This window comes from Leguminivora glycinivorella, chromosome 20, assembly GCF_023078275.1.
Source record: "Leguminivora glycinivorella isolate SPB_JAAS2020 chromosome 20, LegGlyc_1.1, whole genome shotgun sequence".
Classification (NCBI taxonomy): Eukaryota; Metazoa; Arthropoda; class Insecta; order Lepidoptera; family Tortricidae; genus Leguminivora; species Leguminivora glycinivorella.
This window is the reverse complement of record NC_062990.1, coordinates 7,672,283-7,688,538: the sequence shown is the minus strand read 5'-3', so window position 1 is coordinate 7,688,538 and position 16,256 is coordinate 7,672,283. Positions and strand designations below refer to the sequence as shown.

Here is a 16,256-nt window from a genome sequence, read left to right as displayed (position 1 = left end):
CATCATCAGACCTTGAAACCTAATTGTAGTCAAAGTTCATTACAAGACTTTCCTAAGAAGCCCAAAAACAGCTATGATACGATGTTCCATGATGTAGTTCCAGTTCATATCTTCCGGCTCCATCATCAGACCTTGAAACCTAATCGTAGTCAAAGTTCATTACAAGACTTTTCTAAGAAACCCAAAAACGGCTATGATACGAGGTTCCATCATGTAGTTCCAGTTCATATCTTCCGACTCCATCATCAGATCAGCTCAACAGTACCATATTATTGTATTGTCATCGGAACTACATATAGCTGCCAATTTTCATTACGCTACGACTCCTGGAAGATGGTTAAATTAGCCTCCGCAGATTCCATTACATACATAGTTACATACACGACGACCTAATAAAAGCGTGTTAATAAATTAAATTATAATTGTTTACATACAACCTGGTTGACAGAATTTGACGTAGGTGCTGTCATATATGTTTTTAAAATGACGTACTGTTAATACCAGCGTAATGAAAATTTATTCCAATGAGTAAAAGAAAACATGAAACTCTTTTCAATTTAACCGAACTAGAATGAAATCATTTATACTCATTCGGTTGTGTTCGTTATTTTCTTTAATAATGTGATATATTTTTATTTATTTTTGATGCACAAGCCATGCACTTTTGCACTTTAAATGAGATTGGATCTCCACCTGACATTATCGACTTACCCTATTTATTTTGAGCACAGTTTTACACTGGTATGGTTTTTCGTGTACGTACACTATTTTCTGTCTAAATATTTGTCAAATTTAATTGTCAACGCGGAGCGACCGGCGACACGTCTGCCTCCGATGAGCCGCTCACGGCATCTAATCGAAAGGAGAATTCTGACAGCAATGGCGAATGTATGGAAATTTTACGATAGTTTAAATTTAAGGTAAAATTTCTTTGTTGCCTTTGAGAGGAAAAATATAAAAAACCTCAAAACTTGTAGTCCATTTATCTGGCTTTCAGAATCACATAATGTTATAACTAGGGTATTGAATTTTTTTAACAAAGTTTACTAAACGGCGACATACGTTTTTCTCATTTTAGGTCAACTTTGTGTGGGTTTAGTTATTACACCGTTAATAATTGGAGATTGTGAATAGTCAAAAGTTGTAGAAGAAGATAATAACTACATTTATTTTATTTCATTTAATTTAGAAATGTGAGCAGCATTTGTTAAACGCCGAATGCACTTTTCGAGGATTTCGTACGACCCCCTCTTAATGCCTTAAGGCATTCTCTAACAGTCAACCATAGGGCCAAACAGAAATTCGTGAATGTAGGTGCAGTGAGAAAAATACATTTAGAAAGCATGACTATTTATTACTAATATCATTAAAAATATATTTTTATTTTATCATTAAAATTAATATTTTTTTTAGGATAGATACAATGACACATTAAAGTTAAATGGTATCTTTTAACTATTTTCTTACCTCGGAGCTATACGAGGTAGGTTTATTATCCGTACGTAGGGCGTAGGGCGTAGGACTGATACCTTCTATCCGTGAGATCCGCCATCTTTTACCATCCTTTCTACATCTAATATCGGATCGGATAGTATGAAAACGCACTACGTCAGTAGCATCAACCTGCGCCTTAACTATAACAGATCCCATTTATGGTATTTTGCCATATTTCCAGATCGGCACACAACTATGTCAGCCTGTCAATTAGGATAGATAAACATCGTTATGTATGGAACGATCATATCGCTGGTTGAGAACGATTTATTCGCGATCCAGGAATTTGAATAGGGCTTAATAAACGTAGTTAAGGAGGTTGGGTTAGTTAATGAGAAAAAATCCGGTTACATAATAAAATGAGGAGCATTCTTTTAGAATTCTTTATCTATAATTTTAAGACTTATATTGACCGGGATATAGACCGTGATTACCTTTTTGATTTTTTTCGAGCTCCCGATATTTCGACGCAGTTGCATGCATCATGATCACGGAAAACTGACGAAGGCGGGTGGATGTTAAAGTTGTATAAGGTCAATATAAGTCTAATGAAAATAACCGTGAATCATTCAAAACTCTTATTATAATTTTAAGGTCAACTTTAGTTATCAAAGACATACGATTTGCATATCAAAGTCATACTTAACACTAAATAAATGATTGAATGTTTTAATCATGTGAACTATTTTGGAATATTATTAATTCATGATTATTTAATTTTCTGAATATTTGAATGTAATTTTGACATGTTTTACTATTTATATATATTGCGCTATGTATTGTGTTGATTGATAATATAATAACTATGTGTGGCTTGTAATATAATAAGTTTAAACATATGTATTCCCTTTAGGAAGCTTAATTAGGCTATTCAGGCTAGGATTAGCTATAGTATAGTATTAATATTTTGCATGCCTTGTGGCGTAATATGCACTCATGAATTTGTACCGCACTAACGGTCTCGGAGAAGACTGGCTTGAAGAGAGGAGAACGGAACGGCAGACTGGCTTCTGACAGCCGCGCGAGTTTTTCGAACTACCCGCACTTGGTTTTGATTATCAACTTGAACTGTTTGCGCACTAGGGATGTCGATACACAACGACAATATGTAGTCATACGCGATTAAGTCTCGATTTAAAAAATAATTATGTGTAATTAATCGTGAAAGTTTAAATCAGTGTTTTACTTATAAAAAATTGTAAAAGCGCTAATTAAAAATAAAAATATTCCAAAATGAAAGTAGAAAAACTTCAATGGCTGTAATGAAACTCGGAATAAATTTACAGGACTAATGACATTTCATAATTGTGCAAGTTCCGATTGCAAGTGCACGCTTTGTTTCCAGTTCTTGCAATTAAGTTGCACTGGGGGACTTCGGCGCAGTGTAAGTATTACATGCAGTATTGTAACTCGCTTTAGCCTTCTGGATCCTGGTGCCCTCGTAAGAGTACATAAGGTTTGAAATTGTACAAGAATAAAAGAAAGTTCTAAGTTCAAAATCACAAAAATTTGCCAGGGATCCAGAAGGTTTAAGGTACTGGGGACCGATTTTTGAATTTCGAACACACGAATTCACAGCTGGAAAGTCTGTGGAAAACGACGGAATGATATTTTTGAAAAAGAACGGCTAGTAATTTTAAATCTAGTGGTAATGACCACTCGTTTTCGATTCTTTTAGTAGAATTTAAATCCCTAGTAATAGAGATATCATTGAACGAAATTCAGGAAATCGAATGGTCGGCATTCAAAAATCGACTCCCTGGTCCCACCAAAAATGAGTAAGCTATGAGCTGTCGACGATAGAAACGAAAAAGATTGTCGCTCCCGTGTCTCGTGTAAATGAAAGAAAGAGCGATCGAGTTATAGGTCATCGCTCAGCGACGAACTATAACTCGGTCGCCGCTATTATCGCGTCTCTTTTATTTAGAACTAGCTTTTGAAAATAGAAAATTTAGTAGTTTCATGTGCTCTGCCTAACCCTTTATTTTGAACTAGCTTTAGCCCGCGGCTTAGCTCGCGTTAAATTCTAAAATTGTGGAAGTCTCCATACAAACTTTCACCCCCCATTGTAGGGAGGTGGGGGGTTAGAAAGAGATAGAAGCCTATGTCACTTTCCATCCCTTCAACTGTATACAATTAAAAAATCACGTCAATTCGTCGCTCCGTTTTGCCGTGAAAGGCGGACAAACAAACATACAGATTAGTATGGATGTTAAACCAGAGTCAGAATACTGCCAAAATTAATGAACTGTGTTCAAATGACTTGAGCTTTCATAATTGTCTCCAGTCGAGTGCCTCAAGCTCTGCTAAGCTTCCGTGGTACGACAGTGTGTGTACGCTCTTCGGAACTTGGTTTGTCTGTCTAGGATTATATAAAACTTTTTGAAAGTTCAAGTGAAATAACTTTCAATTGAAAACGGCTTTTAGATTTGTAATAAGAAAGGGTTTAACTTTAACTTAACGATAGCTACATTGTTGCAAACTTTTCACTCATTGATTCTTGAGAAAATTTGATATGCATAAGTATATTTATTTATTTTTGTATTTATTTCAAACTTTTTACTCGTCGATTTCTTATGTATGACGTCTAAAAACCAAAAATAGTACATTACGATACAAGTGCGTAAAAAAGGAAGTTCGAAACGAGTAGCGATAAATTAAAACACGACCTTTTCGCACGTGTATCGTACGACGTTTTTCAGTACAGATGGCCATCCGAAGTTTCGACCTGACATATAATGAACCACTTCTCGCACTAGTGCGTAAAAAAAACACCATCTGTACTGAAATAGTACATTTCGTTATAAGTGCGAGAAGTATGTCATTACTTCACGAGTCCCGAGACATTTTGCCACGAGCGGCACGCGAGTGGCAAATCTCGGGACGAGTGAAGAATGACATTCTCGCACGTGTGACGAACGACGTTTTTTAATACAGTTGCGAAAAAACACTACTACTTACTTACAACGAAATAAAACAATCCGAACTATCAATTTTCCCATGGACATTGACGGATTATTTGACAATTCAAAGGCGTATTTTTGAAGCTTTAAACTTGCGTGCATATTTTCGAGTTTGCTATTCATCTAACATAATTTATTTCATTGGGTGCCATAAAAACATAAACATTTACGATTTGGGACGATTGTTTAATGTACAACTACATTTTAATTTAATCGATCCATTTATGCCCCGACGTATTGCAAATAACGTAAAATTATGACAAATCGCGTAACATATTGAGGTTTTTTGAACGTGCATTAAGTTAAAACATGGTAGACGCCTCTACTTTGACAGTAGAAGACGCGTTTCGTTCCAATCATGTTCTGTTTACACGACTCATTATGACCGATTTTTCAAAGTATAAACCATTTTATAAATTATGTTTAGTATGACTAAAAGTAAACAATTACATATGAAATATTAACGTTTTAAATATTAATCACTTAATAGTATGTTTATAGTTTTGTCTTAGTAAACTAGACTAATATGAAAACAGCTCGGTAAGTAGTCGTAAAATGGAACGTATATACTTTTTACGCACTAGTTCGTAAAATACAACTTCTCGCACGCTAAACAGCCAAAAAACGGGCACTTTTTGAGCAACTGTATTAAAAAAGTTTTTTCTTGTAGTGTAACTATTTTATTTGACACTTTTTTGATATGTGTATAAGGGTGGATTTGAATAATTCATCTAATCAAGCATTTTGATTTTTGAGAAAATCAAACCATATTTAAAGGTGGTGCAAAGTTACCCATGGGGGGCAAAGTAATCGTTTTACGGTACATAAATTTACAAATAATTCGTAAATTTTCGGGTAGTTACAACCAGCCAAATACGAAAATCAGGCGGATATATTACTGAGCAACTTGTCTTTACATTTGGTCGTGTAATGTTTTAATTTACCCTTAACTGGCAATACGACGAATGACGACCGGTCTGGCGCAGTCAGTAGTGACCCTGCCTGCTGCGCCGCGGTCCCGGGTTCAAATCCCGGTAAGGGCATTTATTTGTGTGATGAGCACAGATATTCGTTCCTGAGTCATGGATGTTTTCTATGTATATAAGTATTTATATATTATACATATCGTTGTCTGAGTACCCACAGCACAAGCCTTCTTGAGCTTACCGTGGGCCTCAGTCAATCTGTGTAAGAATGTCCTATAATATTTATTTATTTTATTTCTTTATTTATTTAATAAGTAGTATTTTGAGGGTAGATGTTGTTTACACGTTTTAACCCTTCGTCTGTGTTTGATAAGGATCCTAACATATGGAGTTGGACTTTAAAAATGTATGCCAAAGTAAATTATCTCACGACAATTTTTTGACAGAAACAGATTAATTAAATGCCCAAAGATACAGACTATCAGTTGACAGTGATTATGACAGTGCTACCTATATACCTTTTTACAGTCTTCATATAACTATAATGTAAAAATGTCGTCCATGTGGTGACGGGAAGAGAATTTCACCACCCTCTTTCTTCCCGTGGCCGTAAAGACTGTTGGATATGGGTTAAATTGTGGCGTAGGCGAGAGGCTGGCAACCTGTCACTGGAATGTCACAATTTGGATTTCTTTCAACCCCTTTTTGCCAAGAGTGGCACTGAAACTTGGTAGTTCATGTGCTCTGCCTACCCTTTTATGGGATATAGGCGTGATTATATATATTGTATGTAAAAATTAAATTGTGCTACTTACGGTTAACGTCAATGGACAGACTCTCGGAAACTGGCGCCAAAGATGGATCCGTCACCGCCTGTGAAAAAAAAAACAACTATCATTAACAATTATTTTCGGTCAAAAGTGCCTTAGGGCGTTTTCCAAAATAAATTTCGAATATCGAATTTCATCTGATCAGGACGTCACACTGGAATCACGAGCTGATTCGATCCCGATGATAAAAAAATGTGTCCCAAATTTCCCATACAAAATTCGAGTTTCCAATACGTCACGCTCGTAGTAAGTTCATACTAAAATCGTGACGTAAAGGAAAGAAAAAATAGGACACATTCTTTTATCGTCGGGGTCGAATCAGCTCGTGATTCTAAAAATAATGAGCCCAAACACGTCCAGATCTGGTGAAATTCGAAATTCGAGATTTATTTTGGAAAACGCCCCTTAGTGAAAGCTCGTAGCAGAGCGTTCGGCGGGGCGGGCAGCGGGGCGGGCGAGCGTGCGTCCACCCTACGCAGCGTCGACTCAGGACACTTGCATGAGCTTCAATAGTTTGACATGCACGCCGCACGAAAGGAGACGTTTCTTTCCAGTTAGGAGGAGCTCCAAGTACCGGTTTTTTCTCTGCTAGACTTTTCTGACCTCGAACAGTCACTGGTAAAAATATGTGATGATTTCTATACCTTGTCACATTAACGTCTTGCTGGAAATGTCATACGAAATTGTCAAACGATTAAAAGCGACAAAGTTTTTTTTATTTATGTCCTAAGGCCATAGGTGGACCAAAATGTTGACCGAATGGTGGCCGCTATCGGATGTAAGAAGCGCCTGGCATCCGTTGGCTCGTTAGGTGGACGTCATTCGAAAAACTGCGGGGCACTTCTGGATGAGATTAGCCCAGGACCGGGATAAGTGGCGTACACGAAAGGAGGCCTAATATGCTCAGCAGTGGGCGATTAATGGCTGAAATGATAATGATGCAAAGGTCCTCCACAAGATCCTTCCAACTCCTTCTGAACTTGTACTATGTATTATATGTATATCCTGTGGTATAATTTACCTGACAAGTAACCTCCGTGCCTAAATCCGAGCGCTGTAGTCTAAAACTGACCGCAGCTCTGGCTTCGGAATTTGCGAGAAGGGCGTGAGACTTCCACCATGACACTCGTGCTGTTGGTCGACCTGTAAAGAAAAAGAAAAATAAAAAAAAAAACCGACATAGTGCATCAATATCCATCAAACATGGCTAAGAACACTCCCGACTAATTCAGCTATCAAACAAAAAACTAAATCTAAATCGGTTCACACTCACAGAAAGACATACACCCCGTCGTTTTAGCGTATAAATTGTTCCTCTCAACTAATCTAAGGTTATACACGTTAAACTTCCGTGAGACATATTCAAATAATTAATATGGATATTGCCACCAGCATGGAAACCGGTTATACCTAATGTGAAGCAGAAAATGTGTTTTGACAATCGTGTGGACACAGTGAGTGCAGTGTGCTTACCTCCATCGGTCGACACAATCGCGCTGCCAGAACTCTACACAACAACTACAGCAGCAGACTGCTCTGCGCCCCCCTCCCCCGTCCTATCAGCGCGCGCGCAGCGGGCGGAGCGGCGAGCGGCGCGTTCAGTTTGCGGAGTCTAGCCGTCGCGTGAACTCCTATACGCCTGAAGAGGGGCCTCCGATTGGCCCGAAACATGTCGCAGCAATAGCGATATAATAACGTGAGTACAACCGTATCTCAATTAATTAATCTAAGGTTAGCTGGAAGAGATCGCTTATAGGGATAAGTTCGCCTTTGTACCTCTGTTCCTGTAAACTGTATACAAATCACAATAAAGTGATTACGTACTACTTGTGTAAAAATATTTCCATAATGTCAATATATTGTTTGTACGGAGAATCGGCTGTCCCTTGTTCTCTCCAGACTGTTATATTTAAAGTAATTTAAACATTTAGTCAATATATTAATGGTAAAAATGTATGACAACGCTTAGCATGACGCTTCTGCAATCCTGCCGGCGTATCATGCTGCCAATCATCACTTATCCACGTGGATAAGACATCTGTCACTCTCACACTGACATACTTACTAAAGCGTGACGGATGCTTTATCCACGTGGATAAGTGATAAAATTGGCAGCATGATACGCCGGCTGGGCTCCGCCATATTGAATTCTCGTCCACCCACTCTAGAGCTGTCAGTTAGGGGACGTTCCGAACTACGCTAACAATCCATACTTACTAATATTATAAATGGGAAAGTGTGTGTGTGTCTGTTTGTTTGTCCGTCTTTCACGGCAAAACGGAGAGACAAAATGATAGTTGAAGGGATGGAGAGTGACATAGGCTACTTTTGGTCTCTTATTAACCCTCCACTTCCCTAAAAACCGGCCAAGAGCGTGTCGGGCCACGCTCAGTGTAGGGTTCCGTAGTTTTTCGTATTTTTCTCAAAAACTACTGAACATATCAAGTTCAAAATAATTTTCCTAGAAAGTCTTTATAAAGTTCTACTTTTGTGATTTTTTTCATACTTTTTAAACATATGGTTCAAAAGTTAGAGGGGGGGGACGCACTTTTTTTTCCTTTAGGAGCGATTATTTCCGAAAATATTAATATTATCAAAAAACGATCTTAGTAAACCCTTATTCATTTTTAAATACCTATCCAACAATGTATCACACGTTGGGGTTGGAATGAAAAAAAATATCAGCCCCCACTTTACATGTAGGGGGGGTACCCTAATAAAACATTTTTTTCCATTTTTTATTTTTGCACTTTGTTGGCGTGATTGATATACATATTGGTACCAAATTTCAGCTTTCTAGTGCTTTTTTAACCGTATTTTTTTAAGCAACTGTATCTAACAGTTATAACAGAGTTTGCTATTTTTCACGAACCTGCAAATTTTTCCACGTAAATCAAACTTTCCTAATAACCAATGCCGAATCGAGTTTGGGTTCTGAAAACCGATACGGAAATAAGACCAAACCAATCCTGCGTTGTTTGCCGAACGGGAAAATCTAACCGTATCCCCCTGGAAGTGTACTGTGGCGAATATTCATCGGTCTATTTGTGAATTCCTGAGGTTTATAGTTGGTATTTTTTTTTATAATACATCGATGGAAAACATAAAGTTTGTCTGATGGGAAGCAGTCGCAGCCTGTGGACGACTGTAATACCTATCGCCGTGTCTTGCGTGGGCGACGGTCGCGCGACCGTCGCCGTCACATCTCATACTTTCATATCGATAAGGTTTGATTTCGTATGCGTCGCATCGCCGTCGCGCGACCATCGCGCGATCGTCGCCCACGCAAGCCACGGCGTATTACTTAGTAGCCATTAAAGGCATTTTGCGTACCAGACCGTCCGAGATTGTCAGGACTATATCCATACTAATATTATAAATGGGAAAGTGTCTGTTTGTTTGTCCGTCTTTCACGGCAAAACGGGGCGACGAATCGATGTGATTTTTAGGTAATAGTTGAAGGGATGGAGAGTGACATAGGCTACTTTTTGTCTCTTTATAACGCGAGCGAAGCCGCGAGCAAAAGCTATAACTTAATTGTTTCTTCAATTTGCACATTTTCATTTTTCCTCAGTCACCCGTTGACCACGAACGCTGTAAAGAGTTCGAAACGTCGGGGTGTATTTTAAATTCATTATACGCGATTTAATCCGTTTCCATAGTTTTATTTCATGATTGTTACATTGGTTAGGTACCCTAGCATACAATTCTGTTTATTCTGCAGGTAACGTAGTCGCCTTTGTTACATCTCTCCTAGGTCTCCCCAACTCAAAAGCCTAGCCTTCAGGCATCAACAACAGACAATGCTCTCAAACAAACACTTCACTTTTCATAGACACTGGTCCCATCAAAAGCACAAACGATAGAAGAGCATTTCTTTATTTTTTTTTTATTTTTTTAGGGAATTTTAGGTCAATTGTACTCAGAATCACTAGTACTTCCAATCTCACTGGGAGACAAAAAGTGTCCCAGATTTTCCATACATTTTTGTTACTTTCCTCTTTTGTTACCCCACACATGTACGGAAAATGGTGACAAAATAAGAAAAAATCGTATGGGACAATTTTTTTAACTACTAGGATTGAAAAAGCTAGTGATTCTGAATAGAAATACCATTTTTTTTAAATATCACATTTCATAAAAGTGGCGAAAAAAAAATAATGCTCAGAAACGAACAAAAGACAGTCGCTCCCGTGTAAATAAAAGAGACGCGATGCTAGCGCGAGCGAGATATAGTTCGTCGCCGAGCGATGAACTATAACTCGCTCGCTCTCTCTTTTATTCACACGGGAGCGACTATCTTTTGTTCCTTTCTATCGCCGATAGATCATGGCTTACTCGCTTTTGGTGGGAATGAATTTCTCGTTACTAAATTTTTCCTAAAAACATGAAAAATGTTTTTAAACAATAGCTGGGCCATTTTTTTCCAAAGTTGTCCACCCCACTTTTTGGGTTTAGAAATGTTTATGTGGTGTCCACTTAGAATCGCGAGCTCTTCCAATCCTAATAGGAAAAAAAAAGTGTCCCAAGGTTTTTTTCCCATTCCGTTACGATTTTTTCATACATTTTGTATGGCGGTAACGGAATGGAAGGTCTGAAAAATATATGAAAATCTTGGGACATTTTTTTTTCTCCCATTAGAATAGAAAGAGCTCGCGATTCTGAGTATGAATCGCGTAAAAAATAGCCATGTTACAAAAAAAGTGGGGTGGACAACTTTGAAAAAAATGGCCCAGCTATGCTGTTCTTTACCCTCCATATACCAAGCATTATTATCTAATGTACTGCAAAACAGAACAGCCAAATAAAGAACATTTCACAACACAAAGGTTAGAACTGCGCGATTTTTCTCCCTAAAGAGCAAAAGGTCACTGTAACAAAGCGGATTTTCTCCCTAGCAAGCGGTAAAATTGCACAAAAAACTGTAAAATGTTACCGGAAATGGTAAAACAACAAGCGGAAGAAGTGGGAACAAAAGGGATCGCGACCCGCATCAAATAAAAATGGGGGCGTATTCTGGATTTAGAGTTTGATTTTGTTATAATACGACATTTTTTTTTACAGACTTCGTCATGAGCCATTACAACTATACCATACCAACCATGAATCAGCAACAGGCGTCGTCCTTACACATAAACAATAAAGCTAGCCGCAACAGGCTTCGTCATGCCCATATGTGGGTTATTGCAACAATAACAAACACTTAATCTAACTTGGACCCGCCCCAAGGTCACCGGTCAAGGTAATCGGGCACAAAGGTTCCCCTTCATCATCATCATTATTTCAGCCATTAATCGCCCACTGCTGAACATAGGCCTCCGTTCGTGTACGCCATTTATCCGGGTCCCGGGCTAATGTCATCCAGAAGTGCCCCGCAGTTTTTCGAATATCGTCCACCCAACGAGCCAACGGATGCCAGGCGCTTCTTAGATCCGATAGCGACCACCATTCGGTCAACATTTTGATCCACCTGCCATCACTCTGCGTGGCGACATGCCCCGCCCAATTCCATTTGAGTTTGGAAACGACGTCACCCACGTTCTGCACCTTGGTGCAGGTTCCCCTTACACTAGCCAGTAGTTAGCCAATGAAATCCTCTGCACCAGATACGACCCAAAACGTGGATCGTAGCCCGATTTTGAGGTCCGATTGTAAGGGTTTTTATTTTAAATTGTTATGATAATCTCTCTGACTGATGTTTGTAGATTGAAGCATTAAATTAAACTAAACTAAAACTTCGTTTGATGCTGACAGTACGGTCAATCAATTGGAACCCTAAGCCACTCTGCAACCATGTCAAAATGACAAGCACTAAGAGATTTCTTACAATCTGATTTATAACGTCACTACGACATAGTTTTACAGTGGCCTAGGGTTCCAAATTCCAATTGGTTGGCTGTACGTAAAAGTACGAATGAGATGCCAAACAAAATAGTAGTAGTCGTCAAAGTCGTATCGTAACCAAATCAAATTGTCTGAATTCTGCACACGGGTGTGTTTGGGAAAAGTCGGAATTTTATGCACTTATTAAAATAGTACGTTGAATACAACCTGTATTTTTAGAAAGCAAACATTGTTGAAAGAACTATGCAGAGGAAAGAAAACTAGAACCTATTCAGCGTATGAAATAATGTTAACTTAACATTTATACCTGAAATAAAACTATGGAAACGGATTAAATCGCGTATAATGAATTTAAAATTCATCCCGACGTCAGTAGTACATCTGATAATGGAACAAGCACGATGAAGGCTGTGAGGCATTTGTGTTGTATGGTGTTGGACATTTGCAGTTTGTTTTTTTTTTTGTCAATTTTGTGTAGATTAATTGGTTAATTTTTTTTTAACATAGTAATGGTAATTTTTTTAAATATTGTATAACTAGCTTTATTAATAGTGTGTGAACCTGCCTTAAAAATCTATATTATTTGTGGTCATGGTTCGTTAATATTTCTTGTATGTGGGTAGCTTTTGCACATTGTAATTTTTCACCCGGTTGACCACGAACGCTACAAAGTGTTCGAAACGTCGGGATGAATTTTAAATTCATTATACGCGATTTAATCCGTTTCCATAGTTTTATTTCATGAGTAACTATCGCGGTAACAGAAGACAATATTAACATTTATACTTGGATTCTTTTAAAACGGCCAGTTTAAATATGCAACTAAACTCAAGTCATATGCAGCTAAGCTTCAGCCTCGTCTCTATTCACCTCGGCATCCCTATTCACCCCATTTGACGTACAGCCCTCTAAGGGTATCTCCAAACATATCGACACCAAAGACCTTTACAGGGGACAGCGCAATCACATTTTTTGCCATACCAAATTGAACCTCCGCATCCGCCTCCGCCTTACAGAAGACCGCAGCCAAATAGCACTAGACCCTACTCATAGTGTTGTGTTCCTGTCGGTGAGTAAGGCTGCCAGAGCTCAACGAGGGTGCGGTGTGCTGATGACGGGAGGACTTACGGAACTAACTTGTTCCGTTTATTGTCCTTTGAGTCGTCGGCAACCCGAACCCTCCTTAGAATTTGTACACTCCTTTTTGCTGTGTTCTAGTACAGCAAAAGGGAATGTACAAGTTTCTAATGGGGTGGCAACGCGCATGTGACACTGTTTGAGTTGCAGGCGTCCATAGGTTACGGTAACCGCTTTACATCAGGTGGGCCGTATGCTTGTTTGCCACCGACGTAGTAAAAAAAAAACCTTATCACTGAGACAGAAAGGTGATCGTATCAGACTAGCGAAAACGGTCCATGTGAGAAGGCATTGTTTGGGCTGGTGTCCCTCTCGCACGTGTGGCCAGTGTTAATGAGGTTACCATAGTAGTAGTATTTTTATCTGTATATTACCTGACTTTATAACTTCTTATTTATTATTTTCTTATTTTGATGCCAATAAATCAAAGATTTGTATAATTGAAAAATACCTTCAATTGGGTATTAGTAGATTTGGTAGTAACTTTGAAAATTGACTGGTATCCCCAATGTATGATAGTGATGACGTCACTGAATAATGTTGACATTGTCAGGAAGTGCGAGAGGGAGACCAGCCCACAATGCCCTCTCATGTGGACACAGTTTTTGTCCTAACTACTAATTCTGGCTTAACTATAATTTTATTCTGTGATTGACAACGATTCGGCTTGCACGGACCAAAAATCGCTAGTTAGTATGAACATGCGTATGGACCGTACCGTTCAGTGGCAATGACGCATGTCTTCATATCACTAACGAGCGGTTTTTGGTTGGCTAGCGATTCCCAGTCGATATAATAAATGTTTGGGCAAACTATTCGCCTTCTTATAAAGTTGTTGCCACATGTATATTACCAAAGACATACATAACTCCGTACATACAGATAGTCTAAGAAAAAAACGTACCTCAGTACCATACAGAAAGAGGTACGGTGGCCTAGATGGCATTACACCTTTGGGGTACGCTCAGCTAGATGGCGCTAATATTAATATTTGACATTTTAACACATATCAAGCTAAGAATATGGGCCAAGTTGTCAAAACTGAGGTTCAAAAGTTTTAAGCCTGTGTCAAGAGATGGCAGTCTATGTACTGTGATTACACATTCTACTTCGACAGTAACCCTCTATAATACTCGATCCTCTTCGATATTAGTAGTAGTAGTAGTAGTAGTAGTAGTAGTAGTAGTAGTAATCACTTCATTGTGTACAACAGTTTATATACGATATTACTTTATATAGAAGCTACTTACCGCCAACAGCGACGCAGGTCAAATTGACCTCAGCCCCTTCATCGTAGGGCCCAAGTATGCCGCCCTGCACCTCATTACCCTCCTGGTTCAGGATGATCAGACGCTCCGGTGGTACTGAAACAAATGAAGATCATTAGCGTAGTGTATCATCAAGATAATATAGACACAACATCATCCTTGCGTTATCCCGGCATTTGCCACGGCTCATGGGAGCCTGGGGTCCGCTTTGACAACTAATCCCAAGATTTGGCGTTTATTGGAATTAGTCCGGTTTCCTCACGATGTTTTCCTTGGCTGAATGGCAAATATCAAATGGCATTTCGCACATAAGTTCCGAAAAACTCATTGGTACGAGCCAGGGTTCGAACCGGTGACCTCCGGATCGAAAGTCGCACGCTCTTACCGCTAGGTCACCAGCGCATAATACAGACAGACACATATTAGTGTTAATAGAGCAGATTATTGAGTATCATGATGAATCGATCATTGATCAACAGAAATGTCTGCAACCGATGGTATCAAAATAGGTACAATACAATACAATACATCCTATTGCGAAAATAATTTCGTTCGTATTTTTAACGTAATAAATAAATAAATAAATATTGGGGACACCTTACACAGATCAACTTAGCCCCAAACTAAGCAACGCTTGTACTATGGGTGCTAAGCGACGATATACATACTTAAATAGATAAAATACATACTTTTACATAGAAAACATCCATGACTCTGGAACAAATATCAGTGCTCATCACACAAACAAATGCCCTTACCGGGATTCGAACCCAGGACCGCGGCTTAGCAGGCAGGGTCACTACCGACTGAGCCAGACCGGTCGTCAAAACGTATTTTAAAACATACGAACGTGTCAGTGCTATTTCAGTCAGCCCCAGTACAAGACGTACCTACTGACACTGTCTGAAGTAGCATGACAAATACAAACGTTCCGAAAAAACACGAAGGAAAAGCTTTCCGCACTACATCTGTAAGAATAAAGATTTTTTTTTTGCGAATTTAACTAAATGTGATATACAGGCTGGTTCCTGATGAGTGATGACGAACCTAACGACATGTCGAATTTAACGGAAAACAAAAAAAAAACACTGTGTAGGTATATCGCATTAAAGTTAGTTTCAAACATTTCAGTTCTAGACTATTCTATCCCCGGCTTATACACGACAAAATGCTCTCCAAATTAGATTAGACCCGCCTAATTTATAGGCCAGTTTATACCGCTAAACCTCTTCAAGCCACAATTTAGTCTGAAATATCCTAAATTGGAAGCGGGGGGTATCGAATAACCTCAAAACAACTTTGCAGGGCCTATTCCTATTATGTTACGTTAGCTAGCTAACGCTAAAACCAATATAAGAGCATTTTTATAATTTTTATACTTTTTATGGCCAATTAGCGTCGTTAACAAAAATTAACTCGTTGTCAGTTTTGTGACGACAATCAAGCATAAAATATGTCTACAAATTTACTTTTTTCACATTCTCAATGTACATTATCGCTTAATGTTTATGAAACTGACACGAAATAGTACATTACGGTACAAGTGCGTAAAAAAGGAAGTTAACGAATTTCCTTTTCGCACGTGTATCGTACGACGTTTTTCAGTACAGATGAGCCTCCGAAGTTTAGACCTGGCATATAATGAACCACTTCTCGAACTAGTGCGTAAAAAAACGACCATCTGTACTGAAAACAATATTTTTATTGAAATTTCATGCTTAATTATCGTCACAAAACTAAAAGTGAGTTAAGTTTTGTTAACAACTTTCGCTAATTGGGGGATCCCAAATTCTG

The 16,256-nt window shown here is 38.6% G+C and overlaps 1 protein-coding gene across 1 annotated transcript in view; it reads right to left on the bottom strand.

Annotated features, from left to right (window-relative positions):
• The window catches only part of LOC125237003 (B-cell receptor CD22-like), a 440,892-nt gene that overhangs the window by 117,205 nt on the left and 307,431 nt on the right, over window positions 1-16,256 (bottom strand). Inside the window, exons 5-7 of the mRNA XM_048143915.1 lie at window positions 14,445-14,558; window positions 7,235-7,356; window positions 6,199-6,256 (exon numbers count right to left, since the gene is read on the bottom strand). Of these exons, the coding sequence (XP_047999872.1) occupies window positions 6,199-6,256; window positions 7,235-7,356; window positions 14,445-14,558 (294 nt within the window). The remainder of the gene's footprint in view (window positions 1-6,198; window positions 6,257-7,234; window positions 7,357-14,444; window positions 14,559-16,256) is intronic.